This window comes from Lissotriton vulgaris, chromosome 2_1, assembly GCF_964263255.1.
Source record: "Lissotriton vulgaris chromosome 2_1, aLisVul1.2, whole genome shotgun sequence".
Taxonomy (NCBI): domain Eukaryota; kingdom Metazoa; phylum Chordata; class Amphibia; order Caudata; family Salamandridae; genus Lissotriton; species Lissotriton vulgaris.
Window position 1 is genome coordinate 19,970,097 of NC_141687.1, and position 26,994 is coordinate 19,997,090.

The 26,994-nt window shown below is 50.0% G+C and overlaps 1 protein-coding gene across 1 annotated transcript; it reads right to left on the reverse strand.

Moving 5' to 3' along the window:
- Nucleotides 1-275: 275 nt before the first annotated feature.
- On the reverse strand, nt 276-25,607 carry INHA (inhibin subunit alpha). Its single transcript, XM_086958436.1, has 2 exons — nt 25,295-25,607; nt 276-2,665 (listed from the first exon to the last, which is right to left on the reverse strand). The coding sequence occupies exons 1-2, from the start codon at nt 25,575-25,577 to the stop codon at nt 1,911-1,913; spliced, it is 1,038 nt and encodes a 345-aa protein (XP_086814562.1). The 5' UTR covers nt 25,578-25,607; the 3' UTR covers nt 276-1,910.
- Nucleotides 25,608-26,994: the final 1,387 nt, after the last annotated feature.

A 26,994-nucleotide genomic window follows, 5' to 3' on the forward strand; every position in this document is an offset into this window, starting at 1 on the left:
CCCCCCCATCCCCGGACCACCACCACCACCACCCTTGCGCCCTTCAGGAGCGCACTCAAGACATGGCTGGTGGAGTGACCGGCCCATCCTCCGCGCCTGGGCACCCCCCAGGGAAGCCGCGCTCCACAAATCCGAAGTGATGGATTCTATCACCAACTCAAAATTATACATTTAGGAAAGTTGGTAAGGAAAAGTTGCAATGGTAAGCAATGTCACATTCTCTTTTACATATTGTCAAAAAATGCAGCAGATATGTGCACTGTTGTGCAACACCATCTAATTGGAATGTTAATTTTTATTTTAAAAAAATGTTAATAAACAACGTTCTAGCGCAGTGCAACAATTGTAAACCATCATAGGTGAGGGATAGGTGAGGTGTAGCTCCGAAGTTGTGCGTTGCTGAGCCTGATATGAAGCATCCTTACCACCGCTCCGAGCAGAGGGGATATTCGGGTGTTATTCCCCCGCACATCCCCCCAGCATCTCACAGCCGAAACCACCTGCAGGTTCCTCTTTCGATTTTTACTTTACGAATGTGAAATCATAACAGGAACTTGGGTGAGTTAAGATCACACCTGTTAAGCATCCGACGTGCAGAAAAGTAGCGTTCGATCACGTGTGACCCCCAGAGCGAAATCAACGCCCCAAACATGAACCATGGGGGGTTTCATCCCTCTGACTTGAGCTGAGGGGGTGAGAGTCTTGTGTGAGTAGTGTTGAGGCGGAAGCATGCTTCTAGAAGCTTCTAGGTGTGAGTGCTTGCAGCAGCCTGTGAGCGGTGAGCGGCCCCGGAGTGTGCAGGGCCTGAGAGGGTGAGTCATCCTTGAAGGGCCGGGGGATGCTGGGGTCAGTCACAATAGGGCCAGGCCTGGGGGTTCACAACACGGAGGAGCAAGACACGGGCACCAGGCTGACGAGGGCCTCAAACGGACAAACAGGGCTCGCGCACTCACAACACACACTCACAGGCACATAGGAAGACAGACACAACCATACTGGCAAGCACAGAGAAACACACACATGCACTGGCAGCTAAACACACACACAGAAACACAAATGCACACATACACGCACACATCGGCAGATTAGGCAGATAGAAAGACAGACACAAACACACAGCCACACACATACACTGCATGTGTACAGGCACAGACACAGGCACACAGACATAGGCACATAGAGACGCAGACACAAACACACAAACAAGCACACAGAATCACAAACATGACCTGACATCTGTACCGACACACAGAGAAACACATGGACACAAACATATACACATACAGACATGCAATGGCATCTGTACACACGCACACCTAGAAACACGCATACACACAGACATACACACAGACACATTCACATACACACAGACATATGCACATACACACAGACCTATGCACATGCACACAGACATATGCACATACACACAGAAACACATGCACACAAACATATACACATACAGACATACATAGGCACACAGAAACACACACACCCATGCAAAGGTATCTGTACACACCCACACCAAGAAACACACATACACACAGACATACACACAGACATATTCACATACACACAGACATATGCACATATACACAGACATATTCACATACACACAGACATATGCACATACACACAGACATATGCACATACACACAGACATGCACATACACACAGACATACACACAGACATATGCACATACACACAGACATGCACATACACACAGACATACACACAGACATATGTACATACACACAGACATGCACATACACACAGACATATGCACATGCACACAGACATATGCACATGCACACAGACATGTGCACATACACAAGCACAGCACTCAATGAGCCATGACCCACATGCATGTATGTCATGCACCTGTCGGTGTGTGATCCGCACCCCCCTGCCCTCAGATGCATGCACAGTCCTCAGTGATGATGTTGGGCACCGTCTCGTACTTGAAGGAGAACCCCCCGTCAGAGGTTGTGCGCACGCGCAGTGAGCGCATGGTGCCCGGCAGCGCCGCGCAGCACAGCTGGAAGCCCAGCTTGTGGATGAGGTTGTTGGAGGTGGAGCAGGTCCCGTGGCAGTAGTGGAAGAGGAAGCTCTTGGGGTGGACGATCCACTTGTCCCACCCTAGCTCCTCGAAGGAGATGTTGATGGAGCCACGGTGGCAGTGGGCGTGGCTCTGGGCATCATCTGAGGGCCGCTGCAGAAGGTTGATGGCTGCAGGAGACCATGGTAAGGAGGACCTGCGCGAGCGGTCCTGGGGCCGGGGCTTGGTGATGGACACGATGAAGGGCATCTTGTCGGCGTCCGAGACACACGGGCATGATGGACACTGCACCGACAGGACGAAGATCTTCTGAGAGACGTGGTGAAGGAAGGGCTTGGTGAAGTGGAAAGCGGTCCACTCGGCTGACACCTGCACCCAGGTGGTGGCGATGCTGGTTTGGCCCTGCCCGGTCAGCACCAGCACCTCAGCTGGCGGTGCCGACATGTTGAGTGGGGGGCCGGGTGGTACCACAGGGCCAGTGAAGAACCAAAGCTGAGCCGAGGTGACCAGTCGGCTGAGGATGTGAGGCGATGGCTGGAAGAGGTAGGTGAAGAGGGTCTCCTGGTCCGCGCTCGAGGGCATCTGCTGAGTGGCGTCACAGGGGACATCTGTGGAGAGAGAGGAGACGGGTGAGTGACAAAGAGTAGAGCTGCCATGCAAACCTCAGCTGCAAGACTCATCCTCGACCTCCCTAGAAGGACCCACATCACACCCACATCACTGCCCACCTCAAGAAGCGTAACTGTCTCCCAATCCAGAAGAGATGCCAGTTCAAGATGTTGACCCACGCCTACAAGGTCCTACAACAACGATGGACCAGCGTATACCAAATGCCTGACCTTCCACCAACCAGTCAGACGCCTTCGATCTGCTTCCCTCGCCCTTGCAGACACCCCTCGGATCCACCGAACCAACAGTGGAGAGCGTTCCTTCTCGCACCTGGCTGCCAAGGCATGGAACAGCCTCCCCCACACCTCAGAACCGCACCTGCACTCCAGACTTTCAGGAAGGAACTCAGAACCTGGCTGTTCGACTGAACATAACACAACGCCACAGCCCAATGGTCCCAGCCCCTCGAGACTCTTGCGTTTGAGTGGCTGTGCTTTATAAATGTTTGATTGATTGATTGATTAGAGGGGGAGACAAAGAACCTTCCCATTCCCAGAACTGGAAACCCCACCTACGGGGCTGAACCAGCCTGTCAGATGAAGGATTTCTGAGTTTATTCCATCTCAAGTCAAATAAACCTGCCAAACCAAATCCATATGAAAGAAAAATGAATCATCGGAACGCCGTCATCTATGGACCATTAACTCTTCTGTTTTGACCCCATAAAGATTTAACCCCCTCTGGCAATAAGCCGCCGGAAAGTCTTTTAAGAGGTTCTTCCCATAAGACTCGAGCTGTGGGCTTTCCATCTTAGAAGGCACCCTGGCCTGGCCGGGGCTGCCACTTCTACATAAACCCCCTGAAGAGGCAAAGGGGCATATTACCAAGAAATAGCGATAATTATCGCTATTGCTTGGATAGAGACAAAAATTTACCGCTGAGCTGCGGCGATTTTTATCGCAGATAAACCTTGCTACTACCAAGGTTTATCGCAAATGCGATAAAAATCTGCAGCAATGCATGAATATCGCTGAAAAGTTTGCGATATTTGTGCTTTACCGAGCTAATGCTCTTAGCCATGTTATCCACCTCCCATTGGATAACATGGCTAAGAACTGCTCAGATTATGAAAAACAACAAGGGCACCCAATCGAGTCAGCACAGGACCTCGGGGAACATATTGATGAGAACAACAGTGGTCCCATGCATAGAGGAATTTCAAGAGCAGAGTAAATATAGACACAATGGAAACTAAATTATGTACTGACTTGCCCAGCCGGGCAAAGGTCCAATTTTTAATTTACACAACAATTGTTTTGGAGAAAATACCTTCAACAATTTCTTAGAGAAGGGCACAAGCCTGTACCCAAACATTTACAAATTGTCATAGTGAGCAGAGTGGACAGAAAGTAGAACAAGATTTTTAGGCAAGAGCTGTTGTATTCTGTGAATATTACAATAACAGAATTTTCATTCACACCATTATTAGCCTTATAGTAATTAATACATATCACAGTATATGGTGTTGTAATTGTCAACGGAGTTTTGATCCCATTTAAAAAGTTACAGGGATCATCATAAGGACTGAATAATGCCTAATTATTACTATCCTTGATAGCCATGATGGGTAGCCTGCGCACAGTTGGTGCCGACCGGTACACAGAGCAATGCAGTTGTGACCCGTAAAGGAACTAGGAAATATACGTTCCGTTTGGAGAGCAGTTATTCCGCACTCGGACGGAGAACAATCGCCCCATTTTCGTTACGACGCGCCAGCAGTTTGCTTGATCGTGTCAGAAGGAGCCTTCACAATGGACATCAGTTACTTCCCTGAGCAGTTCTTAGCCATGTTAGCTCGGTAATGCATGAATTTTACTGACTTTTCAGCGATATTCATGCCTTGCGGTTGATTTTTATCGCATTTGCGATAAACCTTGGTAATACCAAGGTTTATCTGCGATAAAAATCGCCGCAGGTCGGCGATACATTTTTGTCTCTAACCAAGCAATATCGATAATTATCGCTATTGCTTGGTAATATGCCCCTGAATTTTAGGAGCACATTCATTTTTAAAGACAGCAAACATCAAAAAATACTATATTCTATTCAAAATTGAAAAAGTGTGTTTCATTGACCTGTGGAACCAATTCACCTTAGTGAATCAAATTATAGCAGTGTATTCAGAAGTATTTTTTTAAAGTAATGGTTTTCAAACATGAATTTAGAACGTAGATGCTTTCCAAACTCCCCCCCCCCGCCCCCAACAACGTCATTAGTGGTTATATCCAAGCAAAGGATATGGTTTCGTGCAGCTCGCATCCTGAAGTCATGTATCTCGAGCTCCTCTTATATGTGATAATGAAGAAAAAGGAGGCAAATGGAAATTAAACAATTGCCCAGGGTTACATATTTTGGTTAAGTGAAAAAGCCAGCATTCATCCCAGGATTTCTGGTCTCTCATTGCGAAATTGAGGTCAGGCAGTAGATAGACATGCTTCGCTACCCCTAAACCCCCTGCGGGCATCAGTGCGGCCCTTGGTCACACCAAATACCAAACTTTGTGGCACCCGGGAAAATGTTTGTGAATACCCATGATCCAGGGGGAGCTTCTGTAGGATGAAGGCAGGCCGTGGCCGGGTAAGAAGCTGCCTGCAGCCCCCACAGCTTCGCAGAGGTTGCAGGGTGCAGTCAGTGTCTCCAGGCCAGAGAGTATCAGGCTGTTCAACATGGAGCTTCAGGTCAAACCCCCCCACTCAATGATACGAAGCAGAATGTGACCTGACCCTACTGCAAGAACAGATTCACTTGGATTTCATGTGTATCTATAGCTACTACAACTTTGTGTGCTGCATGGGCAATTACTTGTACCCTTTGTCCCACCACGAGTGCCTGTTCTCTTGATTGTTATGTTCCCCTCATGTACACACCCCAAATAAAGTGGAACCTATAATGTGGTCCCAAAGTTTTAGGCTCCACTTTATTTGGGGTCAGGAATCATAAGCAATAGGGAGACACATCCTAGTGCTTATGTCACCAGTACTCTTTTGACTGGTTCACTGTTTGTTCACTATACCTGCACATTTTGTTTACATTTATGTTTTGGTTCGGTATGGTAGAGCTAATGATGAGAACCTGAGCCCACTGGTGAGAACCTGCCAGTGGACTCCCACGGTGTTACTTCCCTGAGGCACTCCATACCTGGGCACATGTTTTTTCACATTAATTTATTTTAGTAGTGTTTGTGATGCACCGCCCGTTAGGGTGTGTACATGAGGGGAACATAACAATCAAGAGAACAGGGACTCGTGGTGGGACAAAGGATACAAGTAATTGCCCATGCAGCACACAAAGTTGTAGTAACTACAGATACACATGAAGTCCAAGTGAATCTGTGCTTGCAGTAGGGTCAGGTCACATTGTGTTTCGCAAAAAGTATTGGGCTCTGAGTTCGCAGGCCCAATACTTTCGGGCCAGGAGACATCACAGATACAAAAGGCCCAGGAGGGGTGTCCGCCACAGGAGACCCCTCTTTGTCACTCGTAAAGGGGGCCAGTGAAGCTCTGGAGCCTCTGCCCTTCCCAATGAAGAGACATTATTGATTTGCCTATAATCTTTCATCCTGTGGATGAACCTGCACAGTGCTTTAAGTGGGATGAAAAAATGTGAGGGGGTCTCTCAAAGGGTCGTGGCCAATGTAATTGAGGGTGTGGCTTAAAACACATAAGCTAAAAATCTTTGCTGCCTGACTTGTATTTTGCTGTTTCTGTCATTGCATCCAGATATATGATCCAAGTAACATCACACCTACAAGTCAGGACTATTGGCTTTGTCAATGGTTGTTACTTGCATAAGATAAATAAGCAACAACTGTGACTTTTATATAATATTGAAAAAGCTTTCACTTCAAACACTGGTGACTCCACGACAATGTTGCTGCTCCTGAGTTTCAAAAACAGAAGGGAAATCCAGAGAGAAAATGACTCTTTAAAGGATTTCCCTTACCCAACAAGGCTCACCTGGCATGACGTAATGAGAAGTGAGCAGTGTGAGCAGCACACATCGATGTGTCTGCAGTCGCTGCAGGCCAGAAAAAAGGGACCGCCTTGTCCAGGGCACAAGGCAGAGCCCGATAGTGACCTGTTTCAAGGCCCCCTTTAAAAAACTGGACATGCTCAGCACCGGTGAGACCCAGCCCACTTAAAGCCCTGAACCTGCACCAAATGTGTCTGTTACTTGAGCTCCTTGGCTTTTATCAGGCCTTTCATGCAGATTCATGCAGGATACAGAAGTTATTGGGGTGCTCAGGGCCGGACTGGGAAGCGAAACTGGCCCTGGCAAACTGCTCGGCTGGCCCCCAGAAGGGGGAGAGGGAGGTGCGGCACAGCTGTTAGATAGTTCAGAAGAGCTTGAGCCTGATCAGGTTGAGTTTCTTGGGACAGGGGGACCTTCCAGGGCAGATCTGAGATAGGCACAGTTTGGACTGCCCTTCTCTTGAACCCCTCAGTCAGCAAGCTGCTGCCTAGGTTCCAGGGAATGCTAGTGGAACCCATAGAGTCTATTGGGAAGAGGGGCTCCTGTATTCAGAGACTAGAGACCCCAAGCCTGGTGCTTCCAGGAGGTTGGTCATACCTTTGGCATTCAGGGGCTTCCTTCTTACCTTGGCCCATGATATTCCCCTTGCAGGACATCTTGGCCAGAACAAGACTTGGGACAGGCTTGTCCCTCACAAGTCAGAAGACTCAAAGGAGTTTTGTCGCTCCTGTGTCACCTGCCAAGCCAGTGGCAAATCAGGTGGCACCACAAAGGCCCCCCCCTAAACCGCTACCTGTGGTGGGGGTTCCCTTTGAACGTGTTGGGATTGACATTGTTGGACCAATGGAGCCCCAAACAGCATCTGGGCACAGTTTTATTTTGATGGTAGTGGATCATGCCACCAGATACCCAGAAGCCACCACACTTAGGACCACAACAGCAACTGTTGTGGCAAGAGTCCTTTTGGGAGTTTTCTCGAGAGTGGGCTCCCTTAAGGAGGTTGTATCAGACAGAGGTGCAAACTTCATGTCTAGTTACCTGACTGCAATGTGGAAGGAGTGTGGAGTGAACTACAAGTTCACCACACCCTATCATCCACAATGCAATGGTCTAGTTCAGAGATTCAACAAGAACTTAAAGGGCATGATTAAGGGTGTCCTTGAAAAGCTCAGGCGGAGATGGGATATCCTACTGCCCTGCCTTTTGTTTGCTTATAGAGAGGTCCCACAAAAGGGGTTGGCAACAGCCCTTTTGAACTTTTGTTTGGGCACCCTGTAAGAGGACCCCTGTGTCTGGTAAAGGAAGGGGAGGAGTTACCTCTCAAACTTCTCAAGCAAGACATAGTGGACTATGTACTTGGTCTCTGCTCCAGGATGGCAGAGTACATGGAAAAGGCATCCAAAAACCTCGAGGATAACCAGGAACTACAGAAAGCCTGGCATGACCAAAAGGCTGTGCTGGCTGTTTACCAGCCAGGGCAGAACGTGAAGGTGTTGGAGCCAGTGGCCCCAGCAGCCCTCCAAGACAAGTGGAGTAGACCCCAAACTATTGTTGAACAGAAGGGAGAGGTGACCTATTTGGTTGACCTTGGAAATCCCAGGAGCCTCCACAGGGTGCTTCATGTCAACAGATTGAAACCATATGTTGACAGGCCAGACATGGGCTTGCTCATGGCCACAGATGAGGGACAGGAGGAAGAGAGTGACCCTCTCCCAGACCTGCTCTCTCAGAACCCTGACGATGGGTCAGTTGATGGTGTAGCCTTGGCAGGCAGCCTCACTGACCAACAGCAAAAGGACTGCAGACAAGTTCTGCAGAACTTTAGACATATGTTTTCACTGACTCCAAGTCAGACTACCTGGTGCACTCATGAAGTGGACACTGGGGACAGTCTGCCTGTTAAAAGTAAGATTTACAGGCAGCCTGATCATGTCAGGGACTGTATCAGGATAAAGGTCCAAAAGATGTTGGAATTGGGAGTCATTGAGCCCTCAGAGAGCCCTTGGGTCAGTCCAGTAGTCCTGGTGCCAAAACCTCACACCCAGGATGGTAAGAGAGAGATGAGGTTTTGCGTGGATTACAGAGGCCTCAATGCTGTCACTAGGACAGATGCCCACTCAATACCAAGGGCAGATGAACTCATTGACAGATTGGCATCTGCCAAGTTGTTGAGTACATTTGACCTGACAGCTGGCTACTGGCAGATCAGACTAACTGATAATGCAAAACCAAAGACAGCATTCTTAACCCCAGGAGGGCATTATCAATTTGTGGTGATGCCATTTGGTCTGAAGAATGCCCCTGCCACTTTCCAAAGGTTGGTGAACCAAGTCCTCCCAGGTCTGGATGACTACTGTGCAGCTTATCTTGATGATATTGCTCTCTTTAGCTCCACCTGGGAAGATCACCTGATCCCCCTGAGGAATGTTTTGGAGGCCCTGCAAAAGGCAGGCCTAACTATCAAGGCTACCATGTGCCAGATAGGGCAGAGTCAAGTTGTGTACCTGGGCCACCTTGTAGGTGGAGGCCAGGTTCAACCATTGCACAGCAAAATCCAGACCATAATAGACAGGATTGCTCCGACCACCTGGACACAGGTCAGAGCTTTCTTGGGCCTGACCGGGTACTACAGGAAATTTGTCAAGGGGTACGGTTCCATTGTGACACCCCTTAATGACTTAACTTCCAAGAAAATGCCAAAGAAAGTTCAGTGGACAGTCAGCTGTCAAAAGGCATTTGATGACCTGAAGCAGGCCATGTGCACTTCTCCTATTCTGCAAAGTCAAGACTACTCCAAAGAATTCATTGTTCAAACAGATGCTTCTGGGTTGGGGGTGGGAGCTGTGCTTTCACAATTGAATAAAGATGGTCAAGACCAGCCAGTAGCTTTTTTAACAGAAGGCTGACCCTAGAGAGAAACATTGGTCAGCTATTGAGAGGGAGGCCTTTGCTGTGGTTTGTGCCCTGAAGAAGCTGAGGCCATACTTGATTGGTACTCGCTTCGAGGTTCAGACAGACCATAAGCCCCTCTTGTGGCTAAATCAGATGAAGGGTGATAATCCCAAACTGCTTAGGTGGTCCATTTCCCTACAGGGGATGGTCTTTACAGTGGAACATAGACCTGGGAGTAACCATGCCAATCCAGATGGACTCTCCATATATTTCCACTTAGAAAATGAAGACTCAACTGGTCAAGGTTAGTTTAATGTCCCTGCGTTTGGGGGGAGAGGGGGGGTTGAGTAGGAGAGTAGGGTCTGCTTCCTATGGTCACCCCCACTTTTTGCTGTGATTCTCTGGTTTTTCGACTTTAGACTGGCTATGACCCTGCTAATCAGGACCAAAGCCTAGCTGTTCTCTCTCTAAATTGATACCATGTACTTTAGGTACATACCAGATTGGGTATTGAGTCACCTTTGTGAGCCCCTGTATAGTGTACCATAGGTACCCAGGGCATAGGTGCATCCAAGGCCTACCAGGGGCTGCAGCATGTATTATGCCACCCCTGGCTGGCCCTCCAAACGGACACCACAGGTCTGTTCACACAGCCTGGGTAAGGTGGTGTAATCACCCCTTACTTAGATATAGTATACCTATATCTACCTTATATATAGACACATATACACCTATAAGCCACTCCTATGGTCGACAATCCTGGAGGCAGAGTGCTTGGTTTTATGTGAAAGGGTGCCCTATCATGAGCTGAGCCCCTCTGCAGCTTTCGGAACATCTCCTTATAGCTGTTCTATGATATAGCCATACCATATACTCTTAGGTGCATTATAATCCTCGCAGTTAATGCTAACTTTGATTTGGCTTTATCAAAACATGTTGTGTAAGGTGTCAAACACTTTGGAATACTACCCCCACCAGTCCTGGCGGCGGGGGTAGCATTCCACCCTTCTAGAGGGAAAAGACATGTATGTTCCTGCTTTACCTGGTTAAAGTTAAACAGAACCTCAGCATCACAAAATGGATGCTGCTGCCACAGACACGAGTCTGACCTCCTGCTGCTGGACGAAACTCCGGCAGGGGAGGCCTGGACAATTGGATTCCTGTCTGGGGAGGTGCCAGCACCTCCCCAGACAGCCTGTAGTGTATTGGAACAGGGAGAGCTGCATTGCCAAATGCTTTTCCAGACACTGCCTGGGGCACACAAGGTGCTCCATGCATAGCCCAGTTCAAACCAGTTTCTGGGGCACTCCAGCCCCGCTCTGGCATGAAACTGGACAAAGGGAAAGGGGTGTAGCCACCCCCTTCTCAGGTCCACCCATAGGAGGGACCTATACATAGTCCAGCCTCTAAACGTAGTATAAGTATGGGAACCTAGTCCCTAGGACTGTAGATTACCCGGGACGAACCTTTGAAAGACATATTCTGGACCTTCGACATTCCATTTCGACTGGAAGACAGAAGACATCTCCCTTGCAGTCAAGGAGTGACCACCCTGTGCAAACAGGCACCATCATCAACTTTGCCGGTCTTCCTTTTCAAGGCTCCCGTCGGATCCCGAAGGATCTGCGACACAGGACACACTCCCAGACATCTCTGACTGTGCTCAACGATCCCAGCAAAGCTGAGACCCATGGCAGACACGAGAGACGTGGGACCGGAACTCCTGGACATCCTGCATTTTGCTAACTGCATCGACTCCCGAGGTAACTCGCAGTTGTGCATTAGGGTACGAGTAGCCCCATTCCCGAGCACCATTTGCACCAAAGCTCAGCCCTCCACACTCCACAAGTGTCCCGTGGGGCCCGCTCTTGCATTTCAGCTCAACGCGTGTTCCCGGTTCATAGTGTGTTGGCTAGTGAGCCCCCTGAAGACTATCTTTTAAATCTAACTTGCTTTCCTGGTTGCTCCAGGCTTGCTCCAGCTTTCCTACAAAGGAGAAGCCCCTCAGACCTTGCTGGTCTGCACCGAAGCCAATCTTCATCTCCCGCGTGGATTGCGTTTGCCATGGCTTGTTGGATCCAATCCAGATACCGAAACTGCAGTCAACTAGATCCTGCATGGGACAGCTTGAATCCAGCTCCTGGTCATCGTTGACACCTCCTGGACCTCGTGGCTGCAGAGACAAGGTTCACATCTTCACCTGAGATAAACGCGACATCGCCTGGTTCCTTCCTGGTCACTGATTAGTGACCCAGACTCTGTCCCTTCTGCTTTCAGGTTCTTCAGATCTTCGATCCACCCTTGGATCCACCCGGACACTTTTCCTCTGGTCGCCTGCCGCACTTCTTTGCAGATCTCCATAGAAAACGACGAAACCCGACACCAAAAGGCACCTATGCACCCGGCTTCCCTGGGTGAGGTCACACAAGTACTCAGGTTCTCCCGTGGGTCTTGACTCTCGAAGTGTCCTAGTCTAAAGGGGTTTTGTCGTAGACCTTTCGGAAGTGCCCTTAAACAGTAACTTTGTAACTTTTTCGTTTCCCATAGAAAGTCAATGGTAACTCGCGGCTGTGTTTAGACACTGCACGCGTCTCCCGTGGGCCTCCTACTTCCTAACAGTTGGCTGCTTAGTGTAGCCCAGCGATTCCCTAGGCCCTAGGCTTACTTTCTATTTCATACAAGGTTCTTATACCACTATTTTAGTATATGGTTTGTGAGGCCCCAAGGGCAAAACGTATACTGTGCAACTTATCGTATGCGAATTGAGTAACTTGAAATTTACTTTTACCTCTGACCTCATAAAGAGTGCAGAGGGGTTGTGTTTAGAAAAAATACACATATCTTTGATATATACCTTGTGTGGTGTCCTTTCATTTGGTATTCAAGGGATTATAATTTGTAAAACAACTTGCTTAACATCGCCTACGAAGTCTTAGCCTAAGACTGCTCTCCACAGCTACCACTAGGATAGCTTTCTATAAGGTTGACTTTACAACCACCATCAATAAGGGTCGATTAGACTGGTGCAAGGTGCCCACTAGAACTAGTGGACATCATATGCCAGGTGCTAACTTCTCACACTCCTTAGAACATATATCATGGCTGGTTGTATATATGTCCACTCCTGTAAGTTACTCCCAGCCACGCCTGGTGAACTCCTTTGAACATATATCATGGCAGGTCGTATATATATCTTTCACAAGGAAGGAATATCTCTGTCTGAGATAAAATGAATTTAAACAGTTGAAACTATGTTGAAAAAGAAAGAGAAAAGCGGAGAAAATATTGATTCACTTGATTCAACTAAGAATGTGGCTGTGCAACCTGATGGAATCAGACAGAGAGATTCCTTCCTTGTGAAAGACATTTTGAAACAGCGCACCGAGACGAAGCGCATAGCAGGTGTATGCACGCTGAAGAAAGCTAACAGACTAACGAATAAGATGAAATACAGATGACCAAGTGTGCATCTCTTTCCCCAAACTGATTGGTCGTATATATGTCCACGCCTGGGAGTCACTCCCTGCCACACATGGGTGGACTCCTCAGAACATATTTCATGGCTGGTTGTATATATGTTCACGCCTGTGAGTCACTCCTTGCCACACCTAAGTGCACTCCTCAGAACATATATCCTGGCTGGTTGTATGTATGTCCACTCCTGCAGATCACTCCCTGACATGCCCGGATAGCCTCCTCAGAACATATGACATGGCTAGTTGTATATATGTCCACGCCTGCGAGTCACTCCCAGCCACACATGGGTGGACTCCTCAGAACATATTTCATGGCGGTTGTATATATGTTCACGCCTGTGAATCACTCCTTGCCACACATGGGTGGACTCCTCAGAACATATTTCATGGCTGGTTGTATATATGGTCACGCCTGTGAGTAACTCCCTGCCATGCCCGGGTGGACTCCTCAGAACATATATCATGGCTGGTTGTATATATGTTCACGCCTGTGAGTCACTCCTTGCCACACATGGGTGGACTCCTCAGAACATATTTCATGGCTGGTTGTATATATGTTCACACCTGTGAGTCACTCCTTGCCACACCAGGGTGCATTCCTCAGAACATATATCCTGGCTGGTTGTATATATAGGTCCTCGCCTGTGAGTCACTCCCTGCCATGCCCGGGTGGACTCCTCAGAACATATAACACGGCTAATTGTATATATGTCCATGCCTATGAGTCACTCCCTGCCACTCCCAGGTGGCCTCCTCAGAACACATATTAAGGGTGGTTGTATATATGTCCATGCCTGTGAGTCACTCCCTGCCACTCCCGGGTGGCCTCTTCAGAACATATATTAAGGGTGGTTGTATATATGTCCTTGCCTGTGAGTCACTCCCTGCCACTCCCGGGTGGCCTCCTCAGAACATATATTAAGGGTGGTTGTATATATGTCCATGCCTGTGAGTCACTCCCTGCCACTCCTGGGTGGCCTCCTCAGAACATATATTAAGGGTGGTTGTATATATGTCCATGCCTGTGAGTCACTCCCTGCCACTCCCGGGTGGGCTCCTCAGAACATATATTAAGGGTGGTTGTATATATGTCCATGCCTGTGAGTCACTCCCTGCCACTCCCGGGTGGCCTCCTCAGAACATATATCAAGGCTGGTTGTATATATGTCCATGCCTGTGAGTCACTCCCTGCCACTCCCGGGTGGTCTCCTCTAAACATATATTAAGGGTGGTTGTATATATGTCCATGGCTGGGAGTCACTCCCTGCCACTCCCAAGTGGCCTCCTCTGAACATATATTAAGGGTGGTTGTATATATGTCCATGGCTGTGAGTCACTCCCTGCCACTCCCGGGTGGCCTCCTCAGAACATATATTAAGGGTGGTTGTATATATGTCCATGCCTGTGAGTCACTCCCTGCCACTCCCGGGTGCCCTCCTCTGAACATATATTAAGGGTGGGTGTATATATGTCCATGGCTGTAAGTCACTCCCTGCCACTCCCGGGTGGCCTCCTCAGAACATATATCATGGCTGGTTGTATATATGTCCATGCCTGTGAGTCACTCCCTGTCACTCCTGGGTGCCCTCCTCTGAACATATGTTAAGGGTGGTTGTATATATGTCCATGGCTGTGAGTCACTTCCTTTCCACTCCTGGGTGGCCTCCTCAGAACATATATTAAGGGTGGTTGTATATGTCCATGGCTGTGAGTCACTCCCTGCCACTCCCGGGTGGCCTCCTCAGAACATATATTAAGGGTGATTGTATATATGTCCATGGCTGTGAGTCACTCCCTGCCACTCCCGGGTGGCCTCCTCAGAACATATATTAAGGGTGGTTGTATATATGTCCATGGCTGTGAGTCACTCCCTGCCACTCCCGGGTGGCCTCCTCAGAACATATATTAAGGGTGGTTGTATATATGTCCATGGCTGTGAGTCACTCCCTGCCACTCCCGGGTGGCCACCTCAGAACATATATTAAGGGTGGTTGTATATATGTCCATGGCTGTAAGTCACTCCCTGCCACTCCCGGGTGGCCTCCTCAGAACATATATCATGGCTGGTTGTATATATGTCCATGCCTGTGAGTCACTCCGTGCCATTCCCGGGTGGCCTCCTCAGAACATATATCATGGCTGGTTGTATATATGTCCATGCCTGTGAGTCACTTCCTGTCACTCCCAGGTGGCCTCCTCTGAACATATATTAAGGGTGGTTGTATATATGTCCATGCCTGTGAGTCACTCCCTGCCACTCCCGGGTGGCCTCCTCTGAACATATATTAAGGGTTGTTGTATATATGTCCATGCCTGTGAGTCACTCCCTGCCACTCCCGGGTGGCCTCCTCTGAACATATATTAAGGGTGGTTGTATATATGTCCATGGCTGTGAGTCACTCCCTGCCACTCCCGGGTGGCCTCCTCAGAACATATATTAAGGGTGGTAGTATATATGTCCAAGGCTGTGAGTCACTCCCTGCCACTCCCGGGTGGCCTCCTCAGAACATATATCATGGCTGGTTGTATATATGTCCATGCCTGTGAGTCACTCCCTGCCACTCCTGGGTGGCCTCCTCTGAACATATATAAGGGTGGCTGTATATATGTCCATGCCTGTGAGTCACTCCCTGCCACTCCCGGGTGGCCTCCTCTGAACATATAATAAGGGTGGTTGTATATATGTCCATGGCTGTGAGTCACTCCCTGCCACTCCCGGGTGGCCTCCTCAGAACATATATTAAGGGTGGTTGTACATATGTCCATGGCTGTGAGTCACTCCCTGCCACTCCCGGGTGGCCTCCTGAGAACATATATTAAGGGTGGTTGTATATATGTCCATGCCTGTGAGTCACTCCCTGCCACTCCTGGGTGGCCTCCTCAGAACATATGTTAAGGGTGGTTGCAAATATGTCCATGGCTGTGAGTCACTCCCTGCCACTCCCGGGTGGCCTCCTCAGAACATATATTAAGGGTGGTTGTATATATGTCCATGCCTGTGAGTCACTTTCTGCCACTCCTGGGTGGCCTCCTCAGAACATATGTTAAGGGTGGTTGCAAATATGTCCATGGCTGTGAGTCACTCCCTGCCACTCCCGGGTGGCCTCCTCAGAACATATGTTAAGGGTGGTTGCAAATATGTCCATGGCTGTCAGTCACTCCCGGCCACTCCCGGGTGGCCTCCTCAGAACATATGTTAAGGGTGGTTGTATATATGTCCATGCCTGTGAGTCAATCCCTGCCACTCCCGGGTGGCCTCCTCAGAACATATGTTAAGGGTGGTTGTATATATGTCCATGCCTGTGAGTCACTCCCTGCCACTCCCGGGTGGCCTCCTCAGAACATATATTAAGGGTTGTTGTATATATGTCCATGCCTGTGAGTCACTCCCTGCCACTCCCGGGTGGCCTCCTGAGAACATATATTAAGGGTTGTTGTATATATGTCCATGCCTGTGAGTCACTCCCTGCCACTCCTGGGTGGCCTCCTCAGAACATATATTAAGGGTGGTTGTATATATGTCCATGCCTGTGAGTCACTCCCTGCCACTCCCGGGTGGCCTCCTCAGAACATATATTAAGGGTTGTTGTATATATGTCCATGCCTGTGAGTCACTCCCTGCCACTCCCGGGTGGCCTCCTCAGAACATATACTAAGGGTGGTTGTATATATGTTTATGGCTGTGAGTCACTCCCTGCCACTTCGGGTGGCCTCCTCAGAACATATATTAAGGGTGGTTGTATATATGTCCATGGCTGTGAGTCACTCCCTGCCACTCCCGGGTGGCCTCCTCTGAACATATATTAAGGGTGGTTGTATATATGTACATGGCTGTGAGTCACTCTCTGCCACTCCCGGGTGGCCTCCTCAGAACATATATTAAGGGTGGTAGTATATATGTCCATGGCTGTGAGTCTCTCCCTGCCACTCCCGGGTGGCCTCCTCAGAACATATATCATGGCTGGTTGTATATATGTCCATGCCTGTGAGTCACTCCCTGCCACTCCTGGGTGGCCTCCTCTGAACATATATAAGGGTGGCTGTATATATGTCCATGCCTGTGAGTCACTCCCTGCCACTTCCGGGTGGCCTCCTCTGAACATATAATAAGGGTGGTTGTATATATGTCTATGGCTGTGAGTCACTCCCTGCCACTCCCGGGTGGCCTCCTCAGAACATATATTAAGGGTGGTTGTACATATGTCCATGGCTGTGAGTCACTCCCTGCCACTCCCGGGTGGCCTCCTCAGAACATATATTAAGGGTGGTTGTATATATGTCCATGCCTGTGAGTCACTCCCTGCCACTCCTGGGTGGCCTCCTCAGAACATATGTTAAGGGTGGTTGCAAATATGTCCATGGCTGTGAGTCACTCCCTGCCACTCCCGGGTGGCCTCCTCAGAACATATATTAAGGGTGGTTGTATATATGTCCATGCCTGTGAGTCACTCCCTGCCACTCCTGGGTGGCCTCCTCAGAACATATGTTAAGGGTGGTTGCAAATATGTCCATGGCTGTGAGTCACTCCCTGCCACTCCCGGGTGGCCTCCTCAGAACATATATTAAGGGTGGTTGCAAATATGTCCATGGCTGTGAGTCACTCCCTGCCACTCCCGGGTGGCCTCCTCAGAACATATGTTAAGGGTGGTTGTATATATGTCCATGCCTGTGAGTCAAACCCTGCTACTCCTGGGTGGCCTCCTCAGAACATATATTAAGGGTGGTTGTATATATGTCCATGCCTGTGAGTCACTCCCTGCCACTCCCGGGTGGCCTCCTCAGAACATATGTTAAGGGTGGTTGTATATATGTCCATGCCTGTGAGTCACTCCCTGCCACTCCCGGGTGGCCTCCTCAGAACATATATTAAGGGTTGTTGTATATATGTCCATGCATGTGAGTCACTCCCTGCCACTCCCGGGTGGCCTCCTGAGAACATATATTAAGGGTTGTTGTATATATGTCCATGCCTGTGAGTCACTCCCTGCCACTCCTGGGTGGCCTCCTCAGAACATATATTAAGGGTGGTTGTATATATGTCCATGCCTGTGAGTCACTCCCTGCCACTCCCGGGTGGCCTCCTCAGAACATATATTAAGGGTTGTTGTATATATGTCCATGCCTGTGAGTCACTCCCTGCCACTCCCGGATGGCCTCCTCAGAACATATACTAAGGGTGGTTGTATATATGTTTATGGCTGTGAGTCACTCCCTGCCACTTCGGGTGGCCTCCTCAGAACATATATTAAGGGTGGTTGTATATATGTCCATGGCTGTGAGTCACTCCCTGCCACTCCCGGGTGGCCTCCTCAGAACATATATTAAGGGCGATTGTATATATGTCCATGGCTGTGAGTCACTCCCTGCCACTCCCGGGTGGCCTCCTCAGAACATATATTAAGGGCGGTTGTATATATGTCCATGGCTGTGAGTCACTCCCTGCCACTCCCGGGTGGCCTCCTCAGAACATATATTAAGGGTGGTTGTATATATGTCCATGGCTGTGAGTCACTCCCTGCCACTCCCGGGTGGCCTCCTCAGAACATATATTAAGGGTTGTTGTATATATGTCCATGCCTGTGAGTCACTCCCTGCCACTCCCGGGTGGCCTCCTCAGAACATATATCATGGCTGGTTGTATATATGTCCATGCCTGTGAGTCACTCCCTGCCACTCCCGGGTGGTCTCCTCAGAACATATATTAAGGGTGATTGTATATATGTCCATGGCTGTGAGTCACTCCCTGCCACTCCCGGGTGGCCTCCTCAGAACTTATATTAAGGGTGGTTGTATATATGTCCATGGCTGTGAGTCACTCCCTGCCATTCCCGAGTGGCCTCCTCAGAACATATATTAAGGGTGGTTGTATATATGTCCATGCTTGTGAGTCACTCACTGCCACTCCCGGGTGGCCTCCTCAGAACATATATCATGGCTGGTTGTATATATGTTCACACATGTGAGTCACTCCCTGCCACAACCGTGTGTACTCCTCAGAACATTTATTATGGATGGTTTTATGTATGGCCACTCGTGAAAGTTACCCCATAGCACTCCTGGGTGGGCTCCTTCAAAGTTATATCATGGCTGGTTGTAAGCTGGACGCGGATTCCTAATTCAGTTTTAACAAATTTTAGCTGGTAATTGATTTTAGTTGTCATTGAGGATAATTTGATTCATATCGCAAAGACCAATTTTTAAAATCATTGTTTCGATGTATTGTATAAACTTCATGTGATTGTGATGTGTGTATATCTTTTATGAACTTATTGGTCGAAGTAAAGATTTCAAACAGTATATATGTCCACTCCTGTATGTCACTCCCATCCACACGTGGGTGAACTCCTTTGAACATATATCATGTCTGATTGTATATGTGTCCACTCCTGCAAGTCACTCCCTGCCACGCCAGGGTGGACTCCTCAGAACATATATCATGGCTGGTTGTATATATGTCCACTCCTACAGGTCGCTCCAAGCCACGCACGGGTGACCTCCTCAGCATGTATATCATGGCTGGTTGTATGTATGTCCACACATGTGAGTCACTCCCTGCCAGTCCTGGGGGGACTCCTCAGAACATATATCATGGCAGTTTGTTTGTATGTTCACTCCTGCAGGTAACTCCCTACCACGCCTGGATGGCCTCCTCAGAACATATATCATGGGGATGTATATTGTTACTATGCATGCTTTTACAACGCATGCCTTTACCACGCAACTTTTACAACGCAAGTCGTTACAACGACTTGCGTGGGGGGGCGCTGGATAGTGAATAGTTTAATTTACTATTCCAACTCCAGTCCCCGTGGATAGTAGGGAAGGTTTTGGATAGTAAATTAAACCATTCCCTATCCTACAGCGCCCCCAGCGCAAGTCGTTGTAACGACTTGCGTTGTACAAGTTGCGTGGTAAAGGTAGTGCGTGGTAAAAGTTGCGTTGTAAACGCTGTTCCCCATATCTTGGCTGCTTGTATGTATGTCCACACCTGTGAGTCACTCCCTGCCACTCATGGGTGGACTCCTCCGACCCTTTCCATGGCAGGGCACAGGGCGCCCACGCCCACGGGCCCGTCCTCTGCTGCTCTGGTTCCAGCACATGGACCGTAGTTGAAGCGCCTAGGAGCAGCGTCCTTCACCTCTGGGCACATCCTATGTCCATATTCAATGTGGCTTAAACTGTGTGACAGAGACCCTATGAGGGGTGTCGACACGTACAGCTGAGAGTCTGTGCCCCCTCTGCTCCTGCACACGTGAGCAGGCACAGCCTTGCTTGGAGTAGGCTGGAGAGGTCCGCGCCACCCACACACAGACCCCAACACACCGCCCGCAGAGGTGGCACACTCCACACTACCCACCCATTTACTGGCCTCCCACAATTAAAAGTCCTTCTCACGTCACCCACACTGGGGTAACCTGCAGATGCCAGAGCCGCCCGCTGCACCGCGGGACTGAAAATGCCCCTCAACCAGTGCTTTACATGGGCCGGTGCTCACCGGTGCTGAGTGCCAGCACTTGTTAGTTTAATCCCTCCGAGTCCGCACTGCTCTAAACCAAGGAGAGTACTGGCACTCATGTGAGAAGTGCCGGTACTGTCCCTCCCAAAATAAAAAAGTGCTGGTACTCTGTCCAGGACAGTCCCGGCCCATTTAAAGCATTGCCTACTAGGCCCTTTGGCTGCGAGTGCTGGTGAGCACGAGGCTGTCAGTGGTCTGACAGCCAGGGCCCTTCTGTACCCTGAGTGGAGCCCCATCTGGACTATTCCGCGTGGGCTCATTTGCATGTGCAGTGTTCACCATCACCGGTGTTTGACAGAGCAGGGTCCGTTCAGGCCCTGTGCTGTCAATCACATTTACACTATGGTGTGCCTTCGTGCAAACACAAGCATGGAGGCGCCTAGGGACCGCCGCAATTAACAAAGCCAGGGAAGGTACGGAGCTCAAAATGGCTTCAATCCCACCTGAGTCTGTTTTGTGTATTTCTCTTGGTTTCTGTGTCCCTGCCTGTGTTTTAAGAGAGAAACGTGATAGAAAGAGCGAGAGAATCCAGACACTCTCAGGAGGCGCTTTAAAGAAAATGGGTGGCCCTTTGTGTGCACGTCTGCCTGGCGACAAAGGTTCACACATAACGTAAAACGAAGGGCTGGTGCGTAAGTGAGAGAAAAAATGGATGGGCGAGTGAGAGGGGTGATGTATAGATGGATAGATGAATGAATGAAAGAACGGATGAGTAAAAGAATAGATGAATGAGTGAAAGAGAGGATAAAGAGATGGATGAGTGAAAGGGTGGATAAAGAGGTGGATGAGTGAAAGAGAGGATGAAGAGATGGATGAGTGAAAGGGTTGATGGATGAGCGAAGGGGTGGATAAAGAGATGAATGAGTGAAAGGGTGGATAAAGAGATGAATGAGTGAAAGGGTGGATAAAGAGATGGATGAGTGAAAGGGTGGATAAAGAGGTGGATGAGTGAAAGAGAGGATGAAGAGATGGATGAGTGAAAGGGTTGATGGATGAGCGAAGGGGTGGATAAAGAGATGAATGAGTGAAAGGGTGGATAAAGAGATGGATGAGTGAAAGGGTGGATAAAGAGATGGATGAGTGAAAGGGTGGATAAAGAGGTGGATGAGTGAAAGAGAGGATGAAGAGATGGATGAGTGAAAGGGTTGATGGATGAGCGAAGGGGTGGATAAAGAGATGAATGAGTGAAAGGGTGGATAAAGAGATGAATGAGTGAAAGGGTGGATAAAGAGATGGATGAGTGAAAGGGTGGATAAAGAGATGAATGAGTGAAAGGGTGGATAAAGAGATGGATGAGTGAAAGGGTGGATAAAGAGATGGATGAGTGAAAGGGTGGATAAAGAGATGGATGAGTGAAAGGGTGGATAAAGAGGTGGATGAGTGAAAGAGAGGATGAAGAGATGGATGAGTGAAAGGGTTGATGGATGAGCGAAGGGGTGGATAAAGAGATGAATGAGTGAAAGGGTGGATAAAGAGATGAATGAGTGAAAGGGTGGATAAAGAGATGGATGAGTGAAAGGGTGGATAAAGAGATGAATGAGTGAAAGGGTGGATAAAGAGATGGATGAGTGAAAGGGTGGATAAAGAGATGAATGAGTGAAAGGGTGGATAAAGAGATGGATGAGTGAAAGGGTGGATAAAGAGATGAATGAGTGAAAGGGTGGATAAAGAGATGAATGAGTGAAAGGGTGGATAAAGAGATGGATGAGTGAAAGGGTGGATAAATAGGTGGATGAGTGAAAGAGAGGATGAAGAGATGGATGAGTGAAAGGGTTGATGGATGAGCGAAGGGGTGGATAAAGAGATGAATGAGTGAAAGGGTGGATAAAGAGATGGATGAGTGAAAGGGTGGATAAAGAGATGGATGAGTGAAAGGGTGGATAAAGAGGTGGATGAGTGAAAGAGAGGATGAAGAGATGGATGAGTGAAAGGGTTGATGGATGAGCGAAGGGGTGGATAAAGAGATGAATGAGTGAAAGGGTGGATAAAGAGATGAATGAGTGAAAGGGTGGATAAAGAGATGGATGAGTGAAAGGGTGGATAAAGAGGTGGATGAGTGAAAGAGAGGATGAAGAGATGGATGAGTGAAAGGGTTGATGGATGAGCGAAGGGGTGGATAAAGAGATGAATGAGTGAAAGGGTGGATAAAGAGATGGATGAGTGAAAGGGTGGATAAAGAGATGGATGAGTGAAAGGGTGGATAAAGAGGTGGATGAGTGAAAGAGAGGATGAAGAGATGGATGAGTGAAAGGGTTGATGGATGAGCGAAGGGGTGGATAAAGAGATGAATGAGTGAAAGGGTGGATAAAGAGATGAATGAGTGAAAGGGTGGATAAAGAGATGGATGAGTGAAAGGGTGGATAAAGAGATGAATGAGTGAAAGGGTGGATAAAGAGATGGATGAGTGAAAGGGTGGATAAAGAGATGGATGAGTGAAAGGGTGGATAAAGAGGTGGATGAGTGAAAGAGAGGATGAAGAGATGGATGAGTGAAAGGGTTGATGGATGAGCGAAGGGGTGGATAAAGAGATGAATGAGTGAAAGGGTGGATAAAGAGATGAATGAGTGAAAGGGTGGATAAAGAGATGGGTGAGTGAAAGGGTGGATAAAGAGATGGATGAGTGAAAGGGTGGATAAAGAGGTGGATGAGTGAAAGAGAGGATGAAGAGATGGATGAGTGAAAGGGTTGATGGATGAGCAAAGGGGTGGATAAAGAGATGAATGAGTGAAAGGGTGGATAAAGAGATGGATGAGTGAAAGGGTGGATAAAGAGATGGATGAGTGAAAGGGTGGATAAAGAGGTGGATGAGTGAAAGAGAGGATGAAGAGATGGATGAGTGAAAGGGTTGATGGATGAGCGAAGGGGTGGATAAAGAGATGAATAAGTGAAAGGGTGGATAAAGAGATGAATGAGTGAAAGGGTGGATAAAGAGATGGATGAGTGAAAGGGTGGATAAAGAGGTGGATGAGTGAAAGAGAGGATGAAGAGATGGATGAGTGAAAGGGTTGATGGATGAGCGAAGGGGTGGATAAAGAGATGAATGAGTGAAAGGGTGGATAAAGAGATGAATGAGTGAAAGGGTGGATAAAGAGATGAATGAGTGAAAGGGTGGATAAAGAGATGAATGAGTGAAAGGGTGGATAGAGAGGTGGATGAGTGAAAGGGTTGATGGATGAGCGAAAGGGTGGATAGAGAGGTGGGTGAGTGAAAGGATGGACAGATAGGTTTGGAGATGGAATGGTGGGCAGACGGATTGGTGGAAAACTAAATGATGGAATAAAGACAGAATACATGACAAAATGTAAAGGTTAAATGGTGGATTTCAGTAGGTGAATAGCAGGATGAAAGGATGGCTGGACCTCATGGAAGAGACAAGAGGTCTCTTCTGGGGGGGCCAGGCTCACGTGCTTCATTTGCACGGGGCCATAAGAGCTTTGGTTCGAAGTGGGGGTATTTACATTCGACGCCTACTGGCCTGCTGAGCAGTATATGGTATTGTAACAAACAAAAGCAATTAAGTGTCTGGCATTAAGAAGATGCAACTAAACAAGGAAGAGTTAACATATCCTAGCCATTGGCTCTGGTTCTGTGGACCGAGGTAGCCGGCTTTGTTTCTACAAACACATTTCTCGTGTGTTGTGGTGTGTGCTACAACTGAAATAGAAAACATTAAAGGGCAGATCTCCAAGAAACGAACGCAGCGCGGTGCCGCATTTCTCTGCGCCGCGCTGAGTTAGTTTTGAAGCACAGGGATGCAACATATTTACAACAAGATATTTCATCTCTGTGCTTTCTCCTGCGCTGGCGCACAAACTGCAGCCATGCGCCGGCGCGGGCACCCTTGCACCATGGTGCAAGGGTGCAGCACCATGGTGCAAGGGTGCCAGCGTCATGGGGAGATTGATTTTGTGAAGGAAGGGCCCCTTCCTGCACAGAAGCAATCACTGCGGGCATTTTCCTCTTCCAATGCGTGCTGTAGGATGCAGCGCGCATTGACAGGGGGAAAAACGAGGAGAAATCAAAACATTTCTCCTCGTTTCGCTTGGCTACGCCAGCCCTATGGTGGCGCTGCAAACGGACGCAGTTTCAAGGTTACGATTTCTCGTAAATCTGGAAATGCATCAGTGGTCATGGGTGTTGCGTGGGAACACCCACAGCACCCATGTCCCGCCCCTAACACGCAAAGTGCGGCGTGAACTGGGGCGATATTTACAGCACAGGTTAAGTCACGCAGGGTGACTTTACCTGTGCTTGTAAATATCCCTTAGCAGGCAGCGCCACTGGTGCGTCACGCAACGTGATACACCGGCGGCGCACGGGGCTTGTAAATCTGCCCCAAGTCTATAAATACAGGAATAACTGTAGGCCACTCCCAGGGGAGCAGCAGGTGCAGTGGCACCGGGGCCCACTGAGCCCTGATTGGAGTTATATTGCACAGTTCAGACAGCGCTCGGTGGGGACGGGGGGGGCGTCCTTCCTTGCACTAGCACTCCCAGAGGGAGCAGCAGGTGCAGTGGCACCGGGGCCCACTGAGCCCTCATTAGTGCTGTTTGCACAGTTCAGACAGCGCTCAGTGGGGGCGGGGGGCGTCCTTTCTTGCACCAGGGTCACTTCTGCACCCCAGCAGCTGGCATGTTCAACATGGGGGTGCAGGGCGGAGAGATTCTGATCCCCGCACCCCAAGAGCACAGCCCCTCCCCCCCAAGACTCACCTGTGGAGGGGAAGAGGATGACTTGCGAAGAGTCCTCCAGCCTCGGCTCGTCGCCCCCGCTGAGGGGGGCCAGGGGCCCCCGGTCGTGCCTCTTGTGGATGCCATGGGGCAGGGGGCGCTCGCTCTCCCGGTGTTCGGGCACGGGGCCCAGGGCGTCCAGGACATGCCCCCGCACCTTGTCTAGGATCAGCTGCCTGACCCCCGGGGGGGTCCCACAGCTCTGGGCCCAGCTCCAGGGCCCCAGGATGGCCCCCAGGAGCACGGCGAGGGACAGCAGTGCCATGGCTGGTGCGGGCAGTGAGTGATGCTCTGGGCAGTGATACCCGCTCCACGCAGGGGGAGCTGGGGCCCTTATCAGCCCTGGCACTGGACCGTGCCCAAGAGAACACGCCGCCAAGGACAGCGCGCCGCTACTGTCCTATCTGAAGGAATGCAGACATCTGCGGAATGTGTTGTCTACGGGCCTGGAAGAGGTGAGGGGGTAGAGGGGACGCGTGGGTGAGGGGTGAGGGCAGAGGTACCCAGACAGGTGAGTAAGGGTACGAGAGCGCCAGGCGTGTGGGTGAGGGGGTGAGGGCAGAGGTACCCAGACAGGTGAGAGAGGGTCCAAGAGCGCCAGGCGTGTGGGTGAGGGGTGAGGGCAGAGGTACCCAGACAGGTGAGAGAGGGTCCGAGAGCGCCAGGCGTGTGGGTGAGGGGGTGAGGGCAGAGGTGCCCAGACAGGTGAGAGAGGGTCCGAGAGCGCCAGGCGTGTGGGTGAGGGCAGAGGTACCCAGACAGGTGAGAGAGGGTCCAAGAGCGCCAGGCGTGTGGGTGAGGGGTGAGGGCAGAGGTACCCAGACAGGTGAGAGAGGGTCCGAGAGCGCCAGGCGTGTGGGCGAGGGGGTGAGGGCAGAGGTGCCCAGACAGGTGAGAGAGGGTACGAGAGCGCCAGGCGTGTGGGTGAGGGGGTGAGGGCAGAGGTACCCAGACAGGTGAGTAAGGGTACGAGAGCGCCAGGCGTGTGGGTGAGGGGGTGAGGGCAGAGGTGCCCAGACAGGTGAGAGAGGGTCCGAGAGCGCCAGGCGTGTGGGTGAGGGCAGAGGTACCCAGACAGGTGAGAGAGGGTCCAAGAGCGCCAGGCGTGTGGGTGAGGGGTGAGGGCAGAGGTACCCAGACAGGTGAGAGAGGGTCCGAGAGCGCCAGGCGTGTGGGTGAGGGGGTGAGGGCAGAGGTGCCCAGACAGGTGAGAGAGGGCCCGAGAGCGCCAGGCGTGTGGGGGTGAGGAAAGAGATGCCCAGACAGGTGAGAGAGGGTCCGAGACCGCCAGGCGTGTGGGTGAGGGGGTGAGGGCAGAGGTGCCCAGACAGGTGAGTAAGGGTCCGAGAGAGCCAGGCTTGTGGGTGAGGGGGTGAGGGCAGAGGTACCCAGACAGGTGAGAGAGGGTCCGAGAGAGCAAGGCGTGTGGGTGAGGGAGTGAGGGCAGAGGTACCCAGACAGGTGAGAGAGGGTCCGAGAGCGCCAGGCGTGTGGGTGAGGGGGTGAGGGCAGAGGTACCCAGACAGGTGAGAGAGGGTCCGAGAGCGCCAGGCGTGTGGGTGAGGGGGTGAGGGCAGAGGTACCCATACAGGTGAGAGAGGGTCCGAGAGAGCCAGGCTTGTGGGCGAGGGGGTGAGGGCAGAGGTACCCAGACAGGTGAGAGAGGGTCCGAGAGCGCCAGG

Coding starts and splice junctions, on each gene's coding strand:
- INHA (XM_086958436.1), bottom strand. CDS start 25,577: ATGGCACTGCTGTCCCTCGCCGTGCTCCTGGGGGCCATCCTGGGGCCC. Junction 2,666..25,294: donor CATCCTCTTCCCCTCCACAG/GTGAGTCTTGGG, acceptor CTCTCTCCACAG/ATGTCCCCTGTGACGCCACT.